The sequence below is a fragment of the Leopardus geoffroyi genome, chromosome C2 (assembly GCF_018350155.1).
Source record: "Leopardus geoffroyi isolate Oge1 chromosome C2, O.geoffroyi_Oge1_pat1.0, whole genome shotgun sequence".
In the NCBI taxonomy this organism is placed as follows: domain Eukaryota; kingdom Metazoa; phylum Chordata; class Mammalia; order Carnivora; family Felidae; genus Leopardus; species Leopardus geoffroyi.
In genome coordinates this window covers 11,511,462-11,533,883 of record NC_059333.1, presented here as the reverse complement: position 1 = coordinate 11,533,883, position 22,422 = coordinate 11,511,462, and the positions used below count along the sequence as shown (strand labels likewise).

The 22,422-nt window shown below is 42.2% G+C and overlaps 1 protein-coding gene across 13 annotated transcripts in view; it reads left to right on the top strand.

The window, feature by feature from the left end:
- The window catches only part of ITSN1 (intersectin 1), a 221,636-nt gene that overhangs the window by 140,582 nt on the left and 58,632 nt on the right, over positions 1–22,422 (top strand). For 6 of the 13 annotated variants that reach the window (XM_045501470.1, XM_045501471.1, XM_045501476.1 and 3 more), the window contains 7 exons: positions 779–900; positions 2,923–2,937; positions 9,777–10,024; positions 12,350–12,509; positions 15,906–16,111; positions 16,901–16,983; positions 20,836–21,002. In XM_045501470.1, the coding sequence (XP_045357426.1) occupies positions 779–900; positions 2,923–2,937; positions 9,777–10,024; positions 12,350–12,509; positions 15,906–16,111; positions 16,901–16,983; positions 20,836–21,002 (1,001 nt within the window). The remainder of the gene's footprint in view (positions 1–778; positions 901–2,922; positions 2,938–9,776; positions 10,025–12,349; positions 12,510–15,905; positions 16,112–16,900; positions 16,984–20,835; positions 21,003–22,422) is intronic. The other 7 variants (XM_045501472.1, XM_045501481.1, XM_045501480.1 and 4 more) reach the window with 3 other exon arrangements.

Below are 22,422 nucleotides of genomic sequence, written 5' to 3'. Positions count from 1 at the left end.
AGATAATACCTTCCCTTCACTGCTTTTCAGAGAAAATAGATGTGTGTCTAAATACTTGCAGCTCTAGGGTATAAAGTTCTGAGGGCTGTGGTTAGGTATTGTTAAGTTTTAGCCAGAAGCCAAAATGTCTTCTGCTTGCATGCATTTTTGAAAACTTTTACTTGAAATCTAAATTATTTTCATACAAGTTCTGTCTTTTGGCTCACTTCCCCTCCCCTGGGAAATGTAGAGGAAGACTTACTTCACCAGGGATTATCAATAATAATTGTTCTTGGTGAAATCGGCACTTACATTTTATATGATTGCCTTAGGGACCTAAAACATCGACATTTCCGTGTCTCTTAGTATGGAGAGTTGTGCTGCTTTACTTTCTGCCAAAGGAGTTTTCTTCTTGGCTGATTCAGTTCGGGGGTCACATTCTAGCTGCTGCATTGTACTCGGCACCCTGGGTGGAGAAGAGGGGGATTGATGCTTTACAGATGTGCACTGCTGGAGCCTGAGCCGGGAGGCTGTTCTACAGGGACCTAACACAGCCTCACTGCATTTGGCGTTGGGATGGCCTTTGTTCAGGGAGCGTCGGCCAGTGGACTCTGATGGGTTTGAGTTGCTGACATCAGATTTGGCTCTCCTTAGGCACTAAGTATGTGCTTCAGAAATTTCTTGAATAGATGGAACTTGTTCAGTAGAGCAGAGGTCATTCATTTGGCTTGTTGTCATGCATATGTGTTCCGTGTAATGTTTTATTTTTGTTCCCTTCTCCCCACTGTTTTGGAAATAGAAAAAGGCCCACTTACAATTTCCGCACAGGAGAATGTAAAGGTGGTGTATTACCGAGCGCTCTATCCCTTTGAATCCAGAAGTCATGATGAGATCACGATCCAGCCCGGAGATATAGTAATGGTAAGAAAGACTCCCGTCAAAGTGTGATTTCTGTCAATGATTAGCACCTGTCCTCCTCCTGCACTTTATTTGACAGCGTGAAATTGTCACCGAGTATGAAATCCAGTAATCCAGCATCTGGACTTTTGAAGTATGGGCTCAGTCTACCTTTCCTATCAGAATGAAAGATGGTATTTAGAAATGTATCCTAACATTACTTTATTTTTTTTTTTTATTTTTTTATTTTTTTAAATTTTTTTTTTTTTTTTTCAACGTTTATTTATTTTTGGGACAGAGAGAGACAGAGCATGAACGGGGGAGGGGCAGAGAGAGAGGGAGACACAGAATCGGAAACAGGCTCCAGGCTCTGAGCCATCAGCCCAGAGCCCGACGCGGGGCTCGAACTCACGGACTGCGAGATTGTGACCTGGCTGAAGTCGGACGCTTAACCGACTGCGCCACCCAGGCGCCCCCTAACATCACTTTAAAATAGAGGTGTTAGAGAAAATGGGTTGTTATCACAGCCTGGGCATGTTTTTAAATCTATAAAGGTCTGGTAATTTCAGAGTTTAGATTACCACTTACATATTATGAATAGTCCTTAAGACATAGTTTTCAGTGCAAATGCTTTATCATCATTTTCGTAATTGCCAGTGATAACTTCTATATTTTCGGATCAGTGCACCTTTTTTCCCCTTTGTGTGATCGTTGAATTGTGTGAAGAGCCATGAATTACATACAGGGAATCTGCCTTCTTATTCTGCAAATGGGCAGATAAAAGAGTTTGGAATTTTGCTTTGTCAAAGTTTATTTTCTTTAATTACAGTAATAGTTAAATATAATCTTATGAGTGTAACTCAAACTATAGTAACCAGTTTAAGAAGGAATGAAGCAATGTGGTTGACCGAAATCACTTTCTAAAGAGAACAGTAGTTCCTGCACCTAGTTAATAACTTAAGAATAAGAGTCTTAGAAATGGTCATACTTTACATCACTTACTGTTGGGCATTTTTTGTTTGTTTAAAGATGGGGATGGTTCCGAATTTTAAAAGAACTATGAAAGTCAAAGATTGAGATAAGCATGCTTCTCATACTGGTATTACATGTCTTTGGACTAAAAATGTTGTAGAGGTCATTGCACCCTTACTTACGTGTTCCTCTCGCACGTATACATCAGATCTCTGGGTGGAGAAAACACGATCTTTAGTGAACCAAAATATGTAGAAAGAACAGTGTGTTTGGTATTCAGAGATATCAATCATTTCTCCCTTTTTTTCTGATAGTTTTTTTCTCTACCTGTCATGGGCTAGAAATAAGAGAATCAAGACCAAATATCCAGATTCTTCACAAGTCAGAATCTCCGTAACAATCACAGACCCTCTTCTAATATAGTCCAGCCTCCATTCAGCAAACTATTTGAATGCCTGGGTGCCAGCCTTACTCACTCTTTGCAGAAAGAGCCTCTCTTTCTCTTTGGCGGAGGCACTGCACTCATACACATGAACGGTGATTCAAGGCCGCCCCGTCACCACTGACTCTTTCCTGTGCTGTGTTTGCTAGGCCTGAAGCAGCTTTATTCATGCAGCGTCGTCTTTGAACTATTGTGGCTTTTGAAGCATTTGAATTGTTAAAATATATAAAATATGACACCAGGAATCTAAAACTTGTGAGAGTACAAGGTGACATCAGATAGGGCCTCATAACAAAGCGTGTTTTTTTGTTTTTTTACACTGGAAAAAAAAAAAAGCCTGATGTTTTGAAACTGGATTTTGTTGCAACACCAGGTACAGAAAAGTAGTGTTCTCTTGTTGAGATAAGGAAGTGTTACAAAATGTTACAATGAAGAAGTGTTACAGATGGTCTATACTTAGAAAATATTGGTATTCTTTGGATACATAGTCTTGTTACAATGATACTTTTCCTCAAATTGTCTAGTTAACCACCCTCTTGACTAGATGAATAGAGTTTAGATATACTGTAAAAATAAAACATTTCATTAAACATATTTTGCCTTGCTTTCAAACCTTTGCTTTCCTGGTGGAGGTTAAAGGGGAATGGGTAAGTCTATGTAACTGTCAGGAAGTCTACATCTCATTAAGTGTTTTCTTCTTTTAAGTCGCTTTGATTCTGTGTAAGTACACATACCTTTGGGTGTTATCGTGGAAGTAGAAACATGTTTTGAGTTAGTACAGTAGGTTGTGCTTAAAAAAGAAAACAGAGAAAAGAGGTATAAAAGTATGTGTACCAGATTTCTCTGTGCTAGATTCCATTTAAGGACTAACTTGAAGGCTGTGTATTTGGCAATTATGAGGTCAAGTCTCTGTCTCAGAGTACAGACAAAAATTAAGTTCCAGGTAGTTTAAGCTTAGAAGATAAAATTCTTAATTTTTTTAAAGGAGAATATTGGAATAATTTCCCGGCAAAGAAATACCTTTCTGAGCTAAAACCAGAAGCCATAAATGATAAAAATGGACAGATTTGACAATGTAAAATAATTTATACTTGTATATTGCAAAATACATCCATAATAAAGACTCCAAAAAGTTAATGTGAAAGAAACCCGCAAATTATAAAAGTTGTCCAAGGATAAGAGGAGATAGTAAAAAGAAGAAAAGCAAATGATTTTAAAAATATATAAAAAGAGGCTTTATCTCATTGGCGATCAGGAAATGCAGGTTAAGAAAAAAACAGCATTTTTCATTTCTCAACTGAGCAAATTTAAAAGTTTGGTAATATCCCGCTTTGTCAAAAGTGTAGGAAAGTAGTTGTAATATACACCGTCAGCACGATTGTATGAATTGGCTAAGCTATTTGAGAAGCAATTCGACAATGCCTATTCAAATTTCAAATTCTTATTCCCCTTGACCCAGAAATTCTGTTATTCTCCCTCTGTTAGACTGTTTGTTGGCATTTGCACAAATATATGTGCATGTGGATCTTCACTGCAGCATTGTTGGTAAAAGCAAAAAAGGAACATCCCAGTATAGCAAGGGAGTAGTTTGAATAAACTATGATATAGCTAAACAGTATGATCAAGATGTTTTTAAAAAATCGTATAGATCTACATATACAGATAAGCTCACCAGTAAAAAAAAAAAAAAAAAGAAAAAGAAACAATATGCACAGTGTAAATTGCATTTTGGTTAAATAAAATGTGTGTGTGTGTCTGTGTGTGTACATGTGAATGTTTTTGTGTATGTAGTTCAAGTCCTGAAATACAGACATGAAACCATTAACATTGGTTCCTGCTGGGCAGTAAAGAGGGGTTTTCATGTTTAATTTTTTGTACTTTTGTATTATTTTCATACTTACAAATGTATCAACATTTGTAATTTTTAAATGAAACACTGAAATTAATCCAACTTTGACAAGTATAATAGAGAACGTCCACCCAGTACTGGAATGGTGTTTGCTTTATCTATCTCAGACATCCCAAATATACAATGAAATGTGGAATGTGTACTGCTAGGCATAATTTACTGGCTTGCTGAAGGGACAGCAGCAGTGTCTTCATTTTATAGCACACAATGTAACATGACACCCCAAATGACATTCAACTAGATTATCTTCCTGAGGTTAACAGTCAGTGCAAAAACTACAGAAATTGACATGGGATAGAAACAGATTTTTTATTCTCTACAGTTTGAGGTCAAGAAACATGGTCATGAAAATATGTAGTAGAACATTACTATCAATCTCTTAGTTGAATAATCAGGAGTTCACTTATTTTTGTGGGCGCAGTAATCATAAGATTCTCAGATTTCTCAAACTTCCTTAAAAAATAGCTGACTATACTGGTTAGATTATAAAAACCTAACATATCCTTTTTTTAGCATAGGCAGTCTTGGAGGGAGCTCTAAAAAGTATTTTGTTCTTGAAAAAACTTGGTGTCCAGTTTTCTCCAAAAAAAATTTTTCATGGTTAACAAAAATTAAAGTGCTGTCTTATATATCATCCTATTCTAAATATTGTTCATAATATAAAGAAATACAAGAGGATGTCTGCCATTGATGTTTCAAATCTTTTTAGAAAGGTAGGAAGAAACACATGAAAAAGCCAATGTCTGATGAAGTTCTCAGGGAATTCTTACTAACTCTGCTAGGAACTTAAGAGGAAAGGAATCAGAATGAACCGATATGCTCAGGGAAGAACTTCTTAATGGAAGCTTCTTAAATGAGTTTGACCTTGATAGCTAGGGCTTAGATACTGTGAACATTGATATGGCCTATCTCTGATCTGAAGGTCTCAGTATTTGGAGGATGACTAAATCACATTTGACATCCATAATGCATTGGAATAGCATAAGAAATTAGAAGACCTTTCTTTGCTCGCTGCCATTTTGTTGAAGTTTGTCTTAAGAGCACAGGCTGATCATCTAACTCAGCAGGTCCAGGTGGTGTAGGACTGAGTACATCAGAACGGCTCAGGAGTTTTAAAAAAAAATAACCCATTCCAGGGCTCACCCCCAGAGACTCTGGGAACTTTATTCCAAATACAGGATTCAAAATCTTCTCCAAGTGGTTCGTTCTGTTAGGCAGTCACTAATAGGAACCACTGATCTAACCTAATGCCTTTTTCCTGTCAAGACTAATCCTAAATCATTTCTGGAAAATACTGTCTTAGAAATAGCTTAAAAAAAAAAAAAAAAAAAGACACTCTTCAGTGGTTGCCAGCCCTCAACCAGTTAAGTTCATTCTGAAAATTGTTTATCTTCTTACACTCATTGTTTTTCTTTTTTTTTCTCTTGATGGAGTTTTTTTTTTTTTTTTTTTTTTTTAATATAGTCAATACCTTTCCTTTCCTGCCTTCCTTCGATTTCCGAGGGTGGCTTGTTTAGTTTAGTAACAATTGGTCATAGTATCCTTACTTTTTTGAGGAACCAGTACATTACGATTCCAGCAGTGGTCCACATGTGGCCCACTGCCTGTTTTGTAATAAAGTTTTATTGGAACACAGACTTATTCATTTGTGTATTGCCTACAGCTGCTTTTGTGCTTTTGTAGGTTAAATAGTTACAACAGAGGAAGAATTTCCTGGATTAGAGCTTTAGAAAACTATTTTAATATTCTAACCCAAAAGTTTGGGGGGAAACGTTCTGTTTCCAGGCTGGCAAATGCATGAAACACCTGCTACCCCCCATACTCCTTACCACATCCTAGACAGCCACACTGGCTGGTCTGAGTCTGTACACAGTTTAAATCTCTTTGCCGTCCTTGTTCTGTGTCATTGTGAGAGGAGAGGGAATTTCTATTTCCCTTCTTTGTGACAAGGTAAGAGGTTTTAGAAATATTTGGGCTACCAAATGAATTTAGCAGACATGAAGCATAGAAGCCTTGAGAGAAGAGATGTAATGGTATCGGGCTTCAGCCATGTGTCCTTGACCCTAACAGCTGCTATGAGCATTTGACTGTTGCATCCAAGCCCTACAGCATACAGCGTATGTTAACATTTTGTATGCTAGATCTGTGACATTCCAGATGGGTGTGAACTATCTGGGGTTTGCGTTTCCCACTTTGATAAGGTTCTACTAGATTGACTCCAAATGCTTTGAGGTGTTGCAGTGGGGCTGGTTAAGTGAAATTGTACTAAGACTGACACTGTTAAGATTTCAGAACCCCCTGACTTTTAGCCACCAATAAATGAATTTACTTTATATATGTTAAAGTCCACATTATAGCCAGCCATGTCACAAAGTTTGTGTGCCTAACTGTTCTCGTTCTATTCTAATCTTATGTACTGTCTTTCCACAACTGGATTGGCATTTGGGCTAAAGTTTCCCAAATCCAGGAGGAACTATTTCTCCCTTTCCTATGAAACCTTTGTGCTTTTTCTAAGTGGTTAATTTAATGTTAAGAGTGAATTTTTATTATATCCTCTGAATCTTAAAATTAAGTCATTCCTTAAAATCAATGGATTCCTATTAGAACAAATCAGGCTAATTGAGACTATTGTTTGGTCAAAGTTGACCAGTGAATTTCCTTGGTTAAAAGGGAACAGCTGATTTCACTACTACCCTGAATGATGGAGAAACTCTTGTTTGACCAGATAAGAGGCTGATGTGGCATCTTCTCCCCTTCTTAAGTATATGAAACTCCTTTCAGCAGTGAAGCGTACTTCCTGTAGTGTGCTTTCTGTTCTTATCAGGAGAAGGGGGCTGGGTGCGATCAGCTAACTAGGGTACAAGCTAGACCTGCCCACAGGGCAGGACATTTCGTTGGGGCTTCGGATCAGTTCTAGATGTCAACACCAAAAGTCTTGTTAACCAGGTAAGACCCTGTGTCTCGAAGGAATGACAGTAAATTATAGGACATAACGAGTAAAGCAGCTGACATTTGAGGAGGTCCTACCTGGACAGACCAGTCGAAGTTTCCGACAGGCCATGGTCAAGGATTGAACTCCAGCCCCTAGAGGATTACTGCTGGCAAGAAAGCAAACCCTACAGGTCCCAGGCAGGTTCCTAGAGCAGAGAACGCCCCATACCGAGAACTGGAGAGTGTTACCTAAAGTGAGGGTAAGGACCAGGACAAAAGCCCAAATGAGAGAACTCCAGTACAGAGTCAGAGCTGGACAACAGGAAGATGGCTTTTAAAAGTCTATCATTAAACACTTCTCATATGCCAGGCAGGGTTTTAACTATTTAACAATCCTCATAGCCACCCTAGTGAGACGGGTACTATTATTATCCCCATTTCAGACAAACAAGCTGAGGCACTTAGGAGATGAAGGTTGCCCAGTCCCAGTTAATAAATCATAGAACTAGTATTTAAATGGGGGCAGTCTAATTGCAGTGCCCTACTCCTGATCGTGAGGACACCTTGCTGTCTTGAGGCTAAGTGAGTGTGTCAGGCGCAAGTTAGTGAGTTAGGCTCACCTTTGGTCCTAGAATGAGTGGAGGGGGATGGGAGCTTGACTGTTGAACTTGCTGAGGAGTTGGGGAGCCTCTGGCACCATCTGGCCTAGAAACAGCTGTTTCCAGTGCAAAGCTGTGGCAATATTGAAATGTGTCATAATCACTAATAAATATAAATGAAGAAAGAAAGTCATTTCTAGTCGTGTGAGTTTAGCATAAAATCCAAGTGGAAGAAAATGTCATCTTAAATCCTCATCTAGGGAAAGAGTGGGGCTGCCCAGAAAAAGGAACGTAAGGACAAAACAGTTTGGGGGAGTTGAATGAAAAGTGACTAATGTGTTCACATCTGATGTAAGTGTTAGCAAGAATATCAGAACTATAAAGCAAAAAATACAACCTCTGAAGAAGTGTGGCTGTTTATCTCGGGGAGCTCCTTTTTGGAGAATTTGCAGTTTTAAAAATTGCTTTGGCCCCTGACATTAAGGGTTCCCTGAGGTGGAGCAGAGTACAAGGATCATCCACCTACTGAATATTTTGTAAATCAGATGTATAGTTAAGTAGTAAGCCCTATCTACTTTTTCCACCCCACCCCAAGCAGTTTTAAAATTCAAGTATGCTAACAAACATTACGCTTCCTCTGCACTGAATACAGATAGTAGATGTTTGGTTCCATAATTTGGGACTTGATTTATTTTTATTTTTTATTTTTATTTTTTTTTTGCTGTATATTTGAATGAACTAGAAAACTGGTATTTTTGCCCATATTTGCAAAGTCATTGTTAACTCATTTCTGTGATCTCTAAAGAACAACATTAATGTCTGATGCAGTGTTCAGTGTTTTACCTCCTCAGGCAGTAATATTAAGAAATAAAAATAAGAGGAGGTCTCTGATAGGCCTTTATTGGATATAGTAATGAAATTAGTTTTCTAATAGTGAATGTAATTTTCCTCCAAAGTCATTCTCATGTGGCTCATAAAATTGTGGGGGTAACTCATAAAGATTGGTAGAACCATTCTGGTGGTTTTGAATGATCTTTTTAAATCTGAATTAAAATGCAAACATTAAAAGCACTTGATGTAATAAATAGGCTCTGTGAGAGTTTTCAACAGCAGCTTTCTGTATTCTCATGTGCACTTTTAGGACATTAAAGTTAAATTTATATAAAGAAAACTATGGGACCTTATTAATAAAATTCACTGTTGCTGTGAATAACCACTTTCTGGATTTTCTCATCATGTGTCTACGGAGCTTTTAAATGGCTTAAGGTCAGCTTTGGTTCCCAAGGAAACTAAGACTGTGTTTGTATCGTTCTTATCTGTGTGCTGAACAAACACTGCTTAGTTATTAGAGATATTTAAAGGTTTTTTTTTTTTTAATTTATTATTATTTTTTTAATTTGAGAGAGTGGGAGGAAGAGGGGTGGAGAGAGAGAGAAAGAGAGAGAGAGAGAGAGAGAGAGAGAGAATGAATCCCAGGCAGGCTCCATACTCAGCACGGAGCCTGACTTGGGACCCGAACCTATGACCCTGGGGTCAAGACCTGAGCCAAAATCAAGAGTCAGACACTCAAACGACTGAGCCACCCAGGCGCCCCATTAGAGATTTTTAGAATACTGATTACTGTTGATTACATCCTTTGCTTTCCATTTTAAATAATAAACCCTAGTTAAATTATTTTTTAATAACTGCATGACTTCCTGAGTGATGAATGCTATCAGATCACTTTCCAATTCCAGGGAACTTTAAAAATTTAAACTATGAGCCTGAGGACTTTAGTACTTTATCTTAACTACCATTGCTAGAAAAAGAAACAAAAAAGCTTTAAAAAAGCACAAAGAAAGAACTTCAATTACAACACGTACTGTTTTTTTAGAGTTAATGTTTAGAGACCATCTTTCCAGACACTGAGACTAGCATAGGGTGAAGAAATGTCTGTGCAGCGTGCGACAGGGTCAGAGGCTTGGGGCTTTGTCCTGGTGGAGAGCGTGGTGTCTTTCCGGGGGTTGATTTAGCTCCACTTGTGTTAAACTTTGTGACTTTCCTGCAGGTGGATGAAAGCCAAACTGGAGAACCGGGCTGGCTTGGAGGAGAATTAAAAGGAAAGACAGGATGGTTCCCTGCAAACTATGCAGAGAAAATCCCAGAAAACGAGGTTCCTGCTCCAGTCAAACCTGGGCCCGACACGACCTCTACCCCTGCACCCAAACTGGCCGTGCGTGAGACCCCCGCTCCTGTGGCTGTGACCGCTCCAGAGCCCTCCACGACCCCCAACAACTGGGCTGATTTCAGCTCCACGTATGTATAGACACACTGTTCCTGAGGAGTTTTGAACTCCTCACTTAGTAATCTTTTTAAAGTATCCTTAGAGCGTTGGGCTGTACCTCTGTGTAAAGGAGCAGGCTGATTTTCATTACCTCTCTCCCTGACCACTCTACTGGCAAATTGTGGATTATGCTGTCTGAACTCAATTTAATTATTTCATTGCTCAGCAGTGGTATGCCCTGGGACAAAATAAAGCCTGTTATCTCGTTGCGTTCAGTAATTTGTATCTTTCATTCTTGTAGAAGAAATGGAGAAATACCATTTCCTAATAATCTGTTTGACATCCAGGGCAGTCAGCAAATAGAGTCATTTCCTGCATGTAAACAGCACTTTTTTGCTGGTCAGAAACAGAAATTGAATTCAGTCATGTGGTTCTGAATAAGATAGAAAGGTGTTTCCTTTAAAGCTTGCCTCTGTCATCAGTCTTGTGCACACGTACCTGTGAGCAAAGATATGTGTGCTCTTGGCCATTGTGTGAATGCCACGCCCTCGGTCATCAGGAAATAGCATTAAAAACTGTAAGCAGAGGTTTGAAATGATAGAGGAAGCTGCTGTCCACACTTCTAGTTACAGGACCATGATCTACACATACAGTTGTCTAAAAATATTTTCTGCAAGCATCCAAGTAAGAGTGATAAGTAATTTCACTCTTGTAATTTCTTTTTCAAGCCTAATCATCTTTCAGAAAAAACAAATGGAAGGTAAGGAGTCAAGTCCTGCTAGAGACAGATCAGATGGCTCACACAGAGCAGAGAAAGGAACATGGTGACCAACAGCAGAGGAAGGGGAAGGAAGGATGTAAGACAAAGCAAGTTTTTCCTGCTCCGATTTTCATGTAAAAGGTTGAAGGTGCTAAGAAAGGTCCTCCCTGTCTAGTTTCTGCTTAGAAGTAGCCTTCCTTTAGCATGGTTCCAAGTTGAAACTCTCCATTCCTCTCTTGATCTCGTTAAAAAGTTCGGACTTTTTAAAACTGAAGCTTAGGCTAACGTAGAAGATAAATACCGTGTTTTCCAGGATTTTGTTCTGTGATCCGTTCATTGTGACAGTCTTCCTCGATAAACGTGTGCTGTGCGGTTCTCCAGCTGTCATTAGGGGGCATCTTATTTTCTAAACCCAGAATCAGGATGTGCAGTCCAACAAAGGAAGTATTTTGATTTTCAAACGTGTTTATGTCTTACAAAGATGTAAAAAATAAATTACATGTGGATCTGCAGTCACACAGATGCACATAGTTAACATTAAAAAATTCACAAAATCAAAACTGCCCCTGAGACCCAGCACAACTGGTCACTGTCAGGATTCCACCTGCAGTTACCCTGGTGGCTCGACATAGGCCTGGTGCTTGCAGCAGGATGGACAGGACAGACAAACGGAGTTAAGCACCAGCTGCCAGACTGGCATGTGTTCGAATGTGGTGTGTAACTTCTTTTCTGCTGATTGCACTGCTGTTGCTACAAATGACCGTGATCATTGTGTGAGGATGCTTCTCTGGTGCTTCAGAGTTGCAAAAAGATGCTATCCCATATTTCATGTGACCCTCACCACTAACCAAAGTGGCAGAATGTTGTTCCCATTTTATCAATGAGAAGTGAAGGTTCAGAGAAACTATCATAATTTGCCTGAGGTTCATCGCTAGTGAAGCTCAGATTCAAACCCGAGTCTAAGGCTCTTTCCTCCCCATCGTGTTCTTGAACCTTTTTTTTTTTTTTAAGAATATTTATTTATTTAATTGTTTGTTTATTTTAGAGAGAGTGTGTGAGTAAGCGAGGTACAGAGAGTGAGGCTGAAAGAATCCCACAAGGTGCAGAGGGAGAGAGAGAGGAGAGAGAGAGAGAGAGAGAGAGAGCATGGAGCCCAGATTGGGGCTCGAGCTCACCCAAAGCAGGACTCAAACTCACAAACTGTGAGATCATAACCCGAGCGGAAGTCAGATGCTTAACTGACGAAGCCACCCAGGCACCCCTATTTATTTTTTATGTGTTTGCTTATTTTTGAGAGAGGGCGAGAATGTAGGGGAGCAGGTGGGGGCAGAGAGAGAGGGGGACAGAGGATCTAAAGCAGCCTGTGTGCTGACGGCCGAGACAGCCCGATGCCAGGCTCGAACTCACACACTCTGAGATCGTCACCTGAGCCAAAGTCTGACACTTAGCCGACTCGGCCACCCAGGTGCCCCAGATGTTTCTGAACTTTAGATAAAGCCCCATAAATGTACTGGGTCTGCGTCTGCATCTGCTGCAGGTGAAAAGCTGGCACCTCAGGAAGTATTTGCTTCTCACGGAGGCCTACTTTTCCTTCCAGGTGGCCCACCAGCACGAATGAGAAGCCAGAAACCGACAACTGGGACGCGTGGGCAGCCCAGCCCTCACTCACCGTCCCAAGTGCAGGCCAGCTACGGCAGAGGTCAGCCTTCACTCCAGCCACGGCCACGGGCTCGTCTCCATCCCCTGTGTTAGGCCAGGTGAGAGCAGTCAGTGGGTGTGCGTGTGTATACATGCTGTATACAGTGGCGGCACATTTGGCAAGTGCTTACTGGCCGGGTTGTTTGTATGCACGTGGGGCAGTTGGCAGTGCGGGATTCGGTTCACATTTTCCCAACAGCATCGAGGGGCCTGAAGAGTTTAGAGGAGGGTGATCTCCCGCACAGGTTGACCAGGGAAGCTTCACTAGGGAAGTGGCATTTGAGTGGCATCTTACAATGGGTCGATTTTAGTAGGAAGTGGAGCAGGCCGGCCTAGCAGCCAGCAGAGTCTGTGAGGAGATGCTTTAAAGTAGGAGAGGAGAGTGTTTGGCGAAAAGCACGGACCAGTCAATTTGGGGAGACCACTGAGTATCAGAAAACACATTGACTGACTATAAGTCAATGGGAAGCTCTTAAATGCTCAGCTAAGAAAGTGTTTCTGAAAGGATAAAGTAGTTGTTCTGAATATTGCTACCCAATACAATAAAGCAGTATTTTACTTACTACGATAAAGCTAAAGCAATGAAATGTCTATAAATAACCAAACCAAACAGAGCAGATGCCCATCTGGCAGGCAGTCAGGGGTCAGGCACAGTTTCTGACGTGAGAACAGCAGGTTTGTGGGGAGGTTCGAGCCGAGGGCGTCGAGCTGTCAGCAGCCAAGGACGGAGACACGCCCCCGTTGGAGCCAAAGGAAAGGAACGCGGTCCAGATCGAGAAAAGGATTTGGCCTCAAAGACAAGCAAGGAGGGCACAGAGAGAGGTTTTTAGTTGGCGGGAGGAGTTGGGTTTTAGGCATGTTAAGTTGAAGATGAAAATGGGGCACCAGGTGGTCCCGTCTGACAGGCAGTTGGAACATAGGTCGGCTCCGAGGAAATGCGCGAGATCGTCAAAAAAGAGAGAACAGAGCAAGTAAATGGAAAATACGCGGAGCGTGTGTGTTCTCCGATCTGGGAGAGGAGCAGGAGCCCGCGGCTGGACACGCTCCTTCCCTGTGCTTCTGTCCCGGCTCTGCTGTTTTGCAGAAAGGGGGGTGGTGAGGATCAGGGCAGAGAGCGTTCCGCGAGAGGAGTGTACTTGTGGCCTGGGAAGGAGGAGGGTAAACCAGTGGCACAGGGCTGGGGGAGTGGAGGGGGAGCAAGTAGGAGCTCTGTGGCAGGGAGGGAGGGCACCGAGGAGAGAGGGAAGCACTAGAGACGAGCGCCAGGAACGAAATGGTGTGGGATGGAAATGACGTTCAAGCTGCAGAAAGAAGACGGGATCCTTCTTCTGGGAGAGGAAGGGGGAGGAGAGGCCAGAGAGAGAGAAAGGAGAGAAAGGAGGTCAGGTGGCCGCATCCTTGGGAGGGGACCCTGACGGCCGGCAGAGTGCACACAGTTGGAAGTGAGCGAAGAGCAAAGGTTTGCTTGGCTGGATGGAACCTGAATCTGTTACTGGTCGTCTCTGCACTTTGTCTCCACTTTCGGCAACGATGCTTACTTCACAGTTTGGGATCAGAAATAGCGATAGTAATAGAAGCTGCTACTATTGCAATTATTACTGTCACAGCAACACGAGGGATACATTTATTAAACTCTCTTAAGCCAAAGTGTCTCTGTTTTATAATGTGGAAACTGAGGCCTAGGGAGATTAAACAGTTGTCCCAAGTCACAAAATTGGTAAGTGACATGCTTGGGGTTCCAGCCGGACCGAGTCCATGCTGTGTTCGGCCCCAGGCTGGTTATTAGGACATTTCCACATGGGAAAGTTGACAAGGCAGGGACGGGGAAGACGTTTCAGGAGGAGAGTTTATGAAATTCCAGGGAGGGCCCATCCAGCCGAAATGGCTGACCCTGGGGTCTCTTCTTGGCCCAGAAATGAGTGGAGGCTGGAGGGATTCAGCAGCAAAGAGAGCCGCGGGCTGCCAGGCCGTTAGGGTCGGGGCGGGGGGGTCGGGGCGGGGAGGTTCCTGCGAGCCCCAGAGAGGAGAATGGGAGGTGGAGAACATAAGGGCTTTGAAGGAGTGTACAGTTGAGATGGAAAGGGGTAGGGATGTCATCAGTTTAAGATCATGAGGACCCAGGAAGACGAGGATATAGAAGTCGTAAACATGGACACCCGGGCTGTTCGACCTGGCATAAATACTCTGTACGTAATCCCAACGCAGTGTTGGGAGGAAAGTGTCCTCTAGAGGCAAGTACAGGTTGGTTCTGAATGAACTGTCTTTGGGCGTTGTCCTTATTTCTGTCCGTTTTCATCGATGATTGAATGTTGACGTCTTTTTTTTTTGTATCATCTTACGATATCGTGATGGTTTTATGTTACAGTTTTTAAAAAGATAATAAATGCCTCACCCTGCCTTTCCAGCCTCACCTCCTCCTCCACCCCTCCATGAAACTAGGCCGCACGCACCCCGGAATGGTGCTCCACTTCCTGGACCCTTGGCCGTGTACCACCTCGAGGCCTCTGCCCGTGCTGTGCCCTCGGCCCAGAGCGCTCTTCCTCCGAAGCCCTAGCCCGCAAAATCCTTGTCGTCCTGCAGGGCCCGACTCCAGTGCTGCCTCCTCTGTGAAATGTTCCCTGTTGCCCTCAGGCACAAGCCATTCCTCTTTTCTCTCTGTTCCCACAGCGAATAGCTGGAGCCTCTTTGTAGTCGATTTCATTCTGACAGGTGGTACACGTCCCTGTGTGTATCTCTCTCTCTTTCCCGTTAATTGTGACGTCTTTGCTGATAATACCATACTGACCTTTTAGTGTAGTGCTTTACGGTTAATAAAGTCTTTTACCCTGAATTATTTTGAGGAGGCAGAGGTGGCACTTTATTCATCTTTGTAACCCCACGTGGCCTTTGCGTGTAGATGTTTGTGATGGATTACCGTCGATCTATGCCAGCCAAACCGCTGTGTCTCTAAAAAGGAGCTAAAACAAGCACAGTCCAACGCAGGGCATCTTTTCCTGTGCCCACCCAGACGAAGATATCAGTTAATTATCCTTTGAGACTCTGTAAGATTTCTGCTCCAGTATTGATTAATCTTTCGCCAAACATTGGAAATGGGGGAGGGGGGCCCTGGGCAACTTGGGGGGTTAAAATAGAACCAAATGTAAAAGGCACACAGCCAGGTGCCACAAAACAAATACGACCTCCTGGCTTGTTCAGTTAGGGGGCTCTGGATGGCCACACAATGGCTTGGGGATAGGCTGGCAGGTTTTTGCCTCTCCTTTTGAAACTAAGTGATCACTAAGAGACGGTGAAGCATCCAGCCCCCATGCGGCACTGAAGCAGGGTCCTTTGTGGCTGTGTGTGTGCTGTGCCCATGTACACCTCCTGGAAAGGAGTGTTTGTGCCAGTGTTCGTGTGCCCTGAATTGCTAACAGATCGCAGAGTAATGAGAGGTCCTTTATGTATTTCCACACAAGGGTGAGAAGGTGGAGGGGCTACAAGCGCAAGCCCTGTATCCTTGGAGAGCCAAAAAAGACAACCACTTAAATTTTAACAAAAATGATGTCATCACCGTCCTGGAACAGCAAGACATGTGGTGGTTTGGAGAAGTTCAAGGTCAGAAGGGTTGGTTCCCCAAGTCTTACGTGAAACTCATTTCAGGGCCCATAAGGAAATCTACAAGGTATTTGTGTGTTTATCTGCTTCTATTAGATGAAAACAATGTTAGGCATTAAGTTACTGCTTGCATTAGTTAAGATTCACAGATAGGGCTGCGGGATTATTTTGTCTTCTGGGTCTTTTAACTGCAAAAGTTAAGAGTACGCAGCCACAGAAGGCAGCCTCTTGACAGATAAATGTCAGTTTTTTCTTCCCTTGTGGAAGCCTGTATGTCTCGTTTTTCATTGACTTCTGTAAGAGGGAATTCTACGCCAAGACCTTGAACGTTCTTGCGGATTTGTTGGCAGATAATGCCTCTCTTCATGCTTAGTACCCAGTCCTGGGCCAGGTACACATGAATACCCACAGGCCCAAAGCATTTGGGGAAACAGTGGAAAGAATGAACTAGCTTTTTTTGTTAGGAACCTTATGGCATGGACCCTTTAACATAAAGAATGTTTAATTATTGCGTTCATGTAGGTGTTCAAAGCAAATTATGAGCTTTAAGAAGATTTTAAAAAATAGTAAAAATATTGGACAAGCATCTATCATTCAAGCTTTGAAATAGACCAGTATACCCTGACTGTGCACCCAGCCTTGCAAGTGCTGAAACACAAGAATGTGAGCCTAGAATCATGCCTTGTGCACCTTGTGTATTTTAACTTAGCCCAAGAACAACTGTCTCAGCTGTAGATTGCTCAAAGTTTAAACGTTAAACAGCTTAAAAAGAAAAATAAAAAGGAAAATCAATGTCATTTGTATGATTTTCTTTGAAGGTAAAAATTAAACTCCTTTCTCCCCCAACCTCTTTCAGCATCGATTCTGGTTCTTCAGAAAGTCCCGCTAGTCTAAAGAGAGTAGCATCTCCAGCAGCCAAGCCAGCCGTTTCGGGAGAAGGTGAGAACCTGAGTCCAATTATGTTCTTTAGAAGGGTCGAGGGGATCACGTAATATAAACTGTAAATGTTTGAAAGAGACTGGATTTCACTTTAAAATAGATCGCATTAATTTATGTTCAGTGTATTCAACTCCGAGGTGAAATGAAAGGTGAAGATCTTTACAAAAGCAAAGGACTTTCAAAATAGTATCAGATATATTAATCATAAAAACTGAATCTTCTAATTCTATTTGATTCTGAGCCCTTTGACTTTTGAAAGAGGCCCATCAGCATGACTAGGGATCAAGTTTTTTGAGCATCTCTGTCGCTGAATTGTGGTCATTGCTGCCCTTGATATAGTCTGTTCCTCCCTGACTCGTAGATAAATGTTTTGTTTTAAAACTGTAACTACACAGTCAAGGAAAGCTGTCTGTCACAGCAACCTCAAAGCCATCTTCTACTACCTCAAATGAAAGCGAGAAGTTCAATTTTTCTGTTCCTTGTAAATATCCACACCAGATGATTTAGGCCTAAAAAATTCATCTTGAGTACTTATTACACTATTAATTAGTTGCTTTATTTCCTGGTCTTTACCCCATGAAATAATTCTAAGGATTGTATATGCCGATATATGGGATGGATTTTAAAATGCACAAAACCCACATGATCCAGGCTCTAATGGTAAAAATCTTACGTCTTTTCTACATTCAGTGTAGCCATTATCGTAGTCTTCATTGAAGAATGCTGCCCACGCTTCACACGCTTTCCACCACAAGTCTGAACAGTGTTGGTAGCTAGCAGATGTCTGCCCAGTTGTGTACTAATTTTTCATGGGTTCCTCGAATAAGTTATATGAAGATAGAGTGTTCTCTCTAGTTTGTTTGCCATCGTGAGATTGTTGCATTCCTTAGAAAGCTTGCCTTGTGAAAAAGAGTTATTAAAACAATTTTCTCAGTGGAGGCAGCAAGGAATAAGGTTTAGTGGTATTTCAGACTCACGGTAACACGATTACTTTTTCAAAGGGAATTTTCGAAGCAAAAATGTTTATAAGTTTCTAGGTATAGCGGTAAAACCTCATTACTACTGAATAAATCCAACATTTTGTTGCGTCCATTTGTCACTATCTCCACCAAAACAATCATTGGCATAGTCCTATCCATATACATTCTTATCAATCATCTTGATGAGTTTTTTATCCGCTGTGAGCAGAACAAGGCAAAAAAAGCTCTTTTTTAAACATAGCATGTACAGTCAGTATTGTATAAAGCAAATCATGATTCCACCCAAATTCAGTGTGTTATATCTAGTTAAGTCTCATCAGAAGGCCAAAGTTGATACCCTGGCTCTTCACCTAGTAGCCATGTAACTTTGGTCCTGCCTCCACTTCCTCATCTGTAAAGTGGGCGTAAGGACCGCCCCTTCAGGTAGGAAACCATTACAGGATAAGGAGATAATTTGTGTAAAGCATTTAGGAGAAAGGTCAGTAGGTATCTGCTACTGTTACTTCCTGTTTGCTTCAGTCTCTGGATGGTCAACACAGAGTCCCTTAATGCAGCAAGCATGCTTATGTACGAGCAGTGTTGACGAATGCTGATTTGTTTTGAAACCTGTGCAGAGGCCTCATCCCTTGAGGCCCCACTATATAGGTCACAGGTGAGCCAACACATTGTTTAAAGTTGAGTAACAGAAGAGAAATTCTAATCTTAGGTGACAATGACTACCTCCCTTGTGAGGTGACTTAGGTGCGTTAGGAAATGCTAGGAGAGACTGAGGGCATTCAGGAGCCATGCGGGAGCACTTGGCATTTGAAGTTCTGAGAAAAGCTATTTACATATAATAACGGGCCCCTTATTAATACTGAACTAAAGGTAATCCCATTTCAAGTAAACCATAAACCAGGTTAGATTGTCCACTGGCACAGCTCTTAGAATATACCGGCATGGGAATGGCCAGTGCCCTGTGTTAAAACGTCTCTAGAGGAGGGTCTGAGGGCCACTGTGTGGCCACCGTCCTGGCTCCCAGCTCTCACGGAGCCCTGCGGGAGCCTCAGATTCCTGGGTACGTAGCAGGGCAAGCAATGCCACAGTCTTTGCAGTCTCCTTGGTATCCCGTAGTGCAGCAGCAAGTTCAGCCAGAGTTCATGCTTCTGAAGTTTCTTAAACATTTTGCAAGTTACTTCAAAATGCGGATCTGTTTTTGAGCAAGTGACTTTTCAGTGCAAGAATCACTGGGGAAAGTCTGGATTTGCCAGGGATCCTATCTTACATGGCCAAACACGAGCAAAGGAGCAAGGAACAGAGAAAAGTGAAAAGGGAAAGGTCAGAATATTGAGAAACCAGAAAAAGGAATATATTAGTGAGAAAAAGAATGTCCTTAGCAAAACTGCCAGACTTTGATTTCCGTGTGTGGGAAATCATTTTTCCACGTTTTCACTGTGGAGGTGGGTGTTAGCAGCACTGGAGGACTAAAGACAGAGAGTCTTCTGTTCTCCCTCGCACGTTTGGATGACCTTGTGTCTGCCGTGGGGTCCGTGCTCGCCAGCAGTCGCAGGTCAGCACTGCTGAATTTGAGGCCGCCCTTGGAGGGCTCTCCCACGTTGTAGAGCTGCCCATGTTAGCACACGCATGAGGGTGTTTGTGTTTTTTTGTGTTTGTTATAGCTTTCATTAGTACCTCCCGCAGAGGCCCTTACAATTAGCCAAAAGGATTCCTCCATACTAAATTTGTGCCTAGTAATTAACAGTAGGCTGTGAATTTAAGGGCTCCACGTGAAGGTTTAGCGAGAAACCTGCATCATCCATCATAAAAATGAACTTTCTGGGTAAAAGGTGATTTAAAAAAAAAAAAAATCCTTTAAAAACATACACAAAAGGCCTAGGATACGATGAAGAAAAAGTAGAAGCGAGAAACTTAGGTCCGTCTTTCTATAAATCTTACTCTGTTCCTAGTGCAGTGTCTAGAATTTTGCGCCTGGTGATCTTTCGGAGAGTGTGATTTCGGTTTCTAAGCCTTAGTAAAATCAACTGTTTGTCCTCCAAAAAGAAAAATTTCCTCTGGAATGCACACCCTTCACATTCAAGGGGGTAAAGAACATTGACTCTTATTTTTTTAAGACTTGAATAATAAAATGTAAGAAACTGAGATTTATTTTCAGCTCGTTCAGAAAGGCTTGCCTGTTTTCTGGGATTGAGTAGACATTACTTTCACTGTCAGTCCGCTACCTGTTTATGCACTTGAATGACAAGTAGGTGCCCATTTGTAACTAAATAGGATACATCTTTTGTGTTTTAACAGCTTCCTACCATCTATGGTACATACGGCACAAAAGGGCATAAGTTTTCACTCGGGCACTTGAATAATGAAAAGAACTGTGTCTAATTTACATGCAGGATATACTGTATCTAAAAATTTTCCAAAATTGTGACTTGATACCCTCAAAATGGAAGTACAGACATTTGAGGTGTGTACAAGATCCTGTGTGCTGGTGCATCTAAACCAGCACTCGGCACGACACGGGTACTCAGTAAATGTTAGTTAAAAGTAAACGTAAAAACCATTTTCACTTAAAATCATGACATCAAATGGTAGCTCACTTTTGGTACTCAGTGTCGGTAAACATGCGGTCGGCTCTTTGGTTCCCGTGGCTGGGTCTTCCCAGGAATTGTCTCCCTGTCTACAGTTAACTGAATTTTTATGTGCAACTTGGGAATTTAGAGCCCAGGGTGTTCTGCAACTCTGTTTTATCTGTGACTAGCCTTTCTCTTGAATGGATCTTACCCTAACTTCCTTATTCATAAACTTACATTTGCAAAGCTGTCTGGGATTTCTGTAAACAATCAAGCTCTCTCCGTATCTCAATATTTCTCCCCACCAGAATTTATTGCCATGTACACTTACGAGAGTTCTGAGCAAGGCGATTTAACCTTTCAGCAAGGGGATGTGATTTTGGTTACCAAGAAAGATGGTGACTGGTGGACAGGAACAGTGGGCGACAAGTCTGGAGTCTTCCCTTCTAACTATGTGAGGCTTAAAGATTCAGAGGTAAACCCACATTCACTGTTTCCTCCCCCTTTCGGTGCGGTGATTCTCTTTGCAGGGAGTCACGATATTGGACGGTGGAACATTTTGATGGGTTTTGCTAAAGTTCTGGGACGTTGACAGCAAATACAGTGACCTGTAATTGTTTCAACTTGTCATTTGGTGCTGCAGGGTTCCCACAAGCAGAAGAACCCCCTGGGACTAAGTGGAGATTGCATATAAGGAGGCTGGTCTGCGTCACCTGGGTTAATGTTCAGTATTCATCTCTGTTCCTACATGTGACTGACTTAGGATTTGGAGTAAACATTCTTGATCAGGTCTTCACGAGCACTGATCTGGGGTACCCAAAGGAAAACAACACAGCAGTATTTTGCCCATGTCAACAAAAGAATGTGGGTGATACTGGCCCTAGAACATTGGGCAGTAGAGAGTTTCCAAAATTTATATTTTGCCTACACATTAGGGAGACACAAGATCTAAGAGATCGATACACTTTTGGCTAAGCCTTAAGGTCTCAGACCCATTGATCAGGGCCTGAATATGTTCTAAATGCTGGCGTCCTTATAAATCAGAAATGGCTCCCATTGTTGTTACATGGGGCCCTAAAAATTCAGTTGCATAACAAGTGGTCTTGAAGTCGTGCGAGTTTAACGGAATGGGGTGGGCCTCCAGAGTACTGGAAGCCTAGCTTTGTAGGGGCCAATGTCAAGTTAGAGGAGAATTTCAGGGTAAACCAGTGTACTCATTTAACAGAGAGCCATTGCACATAAATAAACCAACAAGAACTCGCTTTCCCCCACCCCACCCCCTGCCCCCACCCCCACACCTCCTTTCTCAGGTGTAAGCCAGTGGACAGAGTTCCTCTCTCATTTGAATGCCAGTCTCAGGGTGTAAAATTGGGCTTGGTCCACAGGCCCCATGTGTGCAACTGCTTTGGAAGCCAGGAGCCTGGCCCCACACTGCAGCCTGTTCATGGGCCTTCTTCCCTGCAGTTCCCAGGAGCACTTTGTATTTTGCTCGAGTTTTGTTTTTTCAGGGAGTGTCATTTTTGCTGTTTGGGGTTTTTTGTTTTTGTTTTGTTTTTTCTTGCTGTGGTCTTGAAAGCAGCTTATTGAAACACCCAGGAGGGGTTTGCAGGCATTTGCCTACCCCTGGAGAATATGGCAGAAGCCAGGTAGACAGTACTTCTGTCCAAGAGGACAGCCAGCGAATTGTCCTCCTCAGACCTGGAGAGGGGAGAATTAGGCTTTTCTCCAGGCTTCCAGTTGGATCCAGTAAGAATCCTACAGATGGTATTTCAGGGGCACAGGGGAAAAAGTACAACTAAAACTCAGTTTCTGTTACTAGGCATGAAGACTTTTCAAGTGACTACCTGTTGGTTCAATTAAAAGACAAAAGCCATTACTTATATTTTACTTTAATA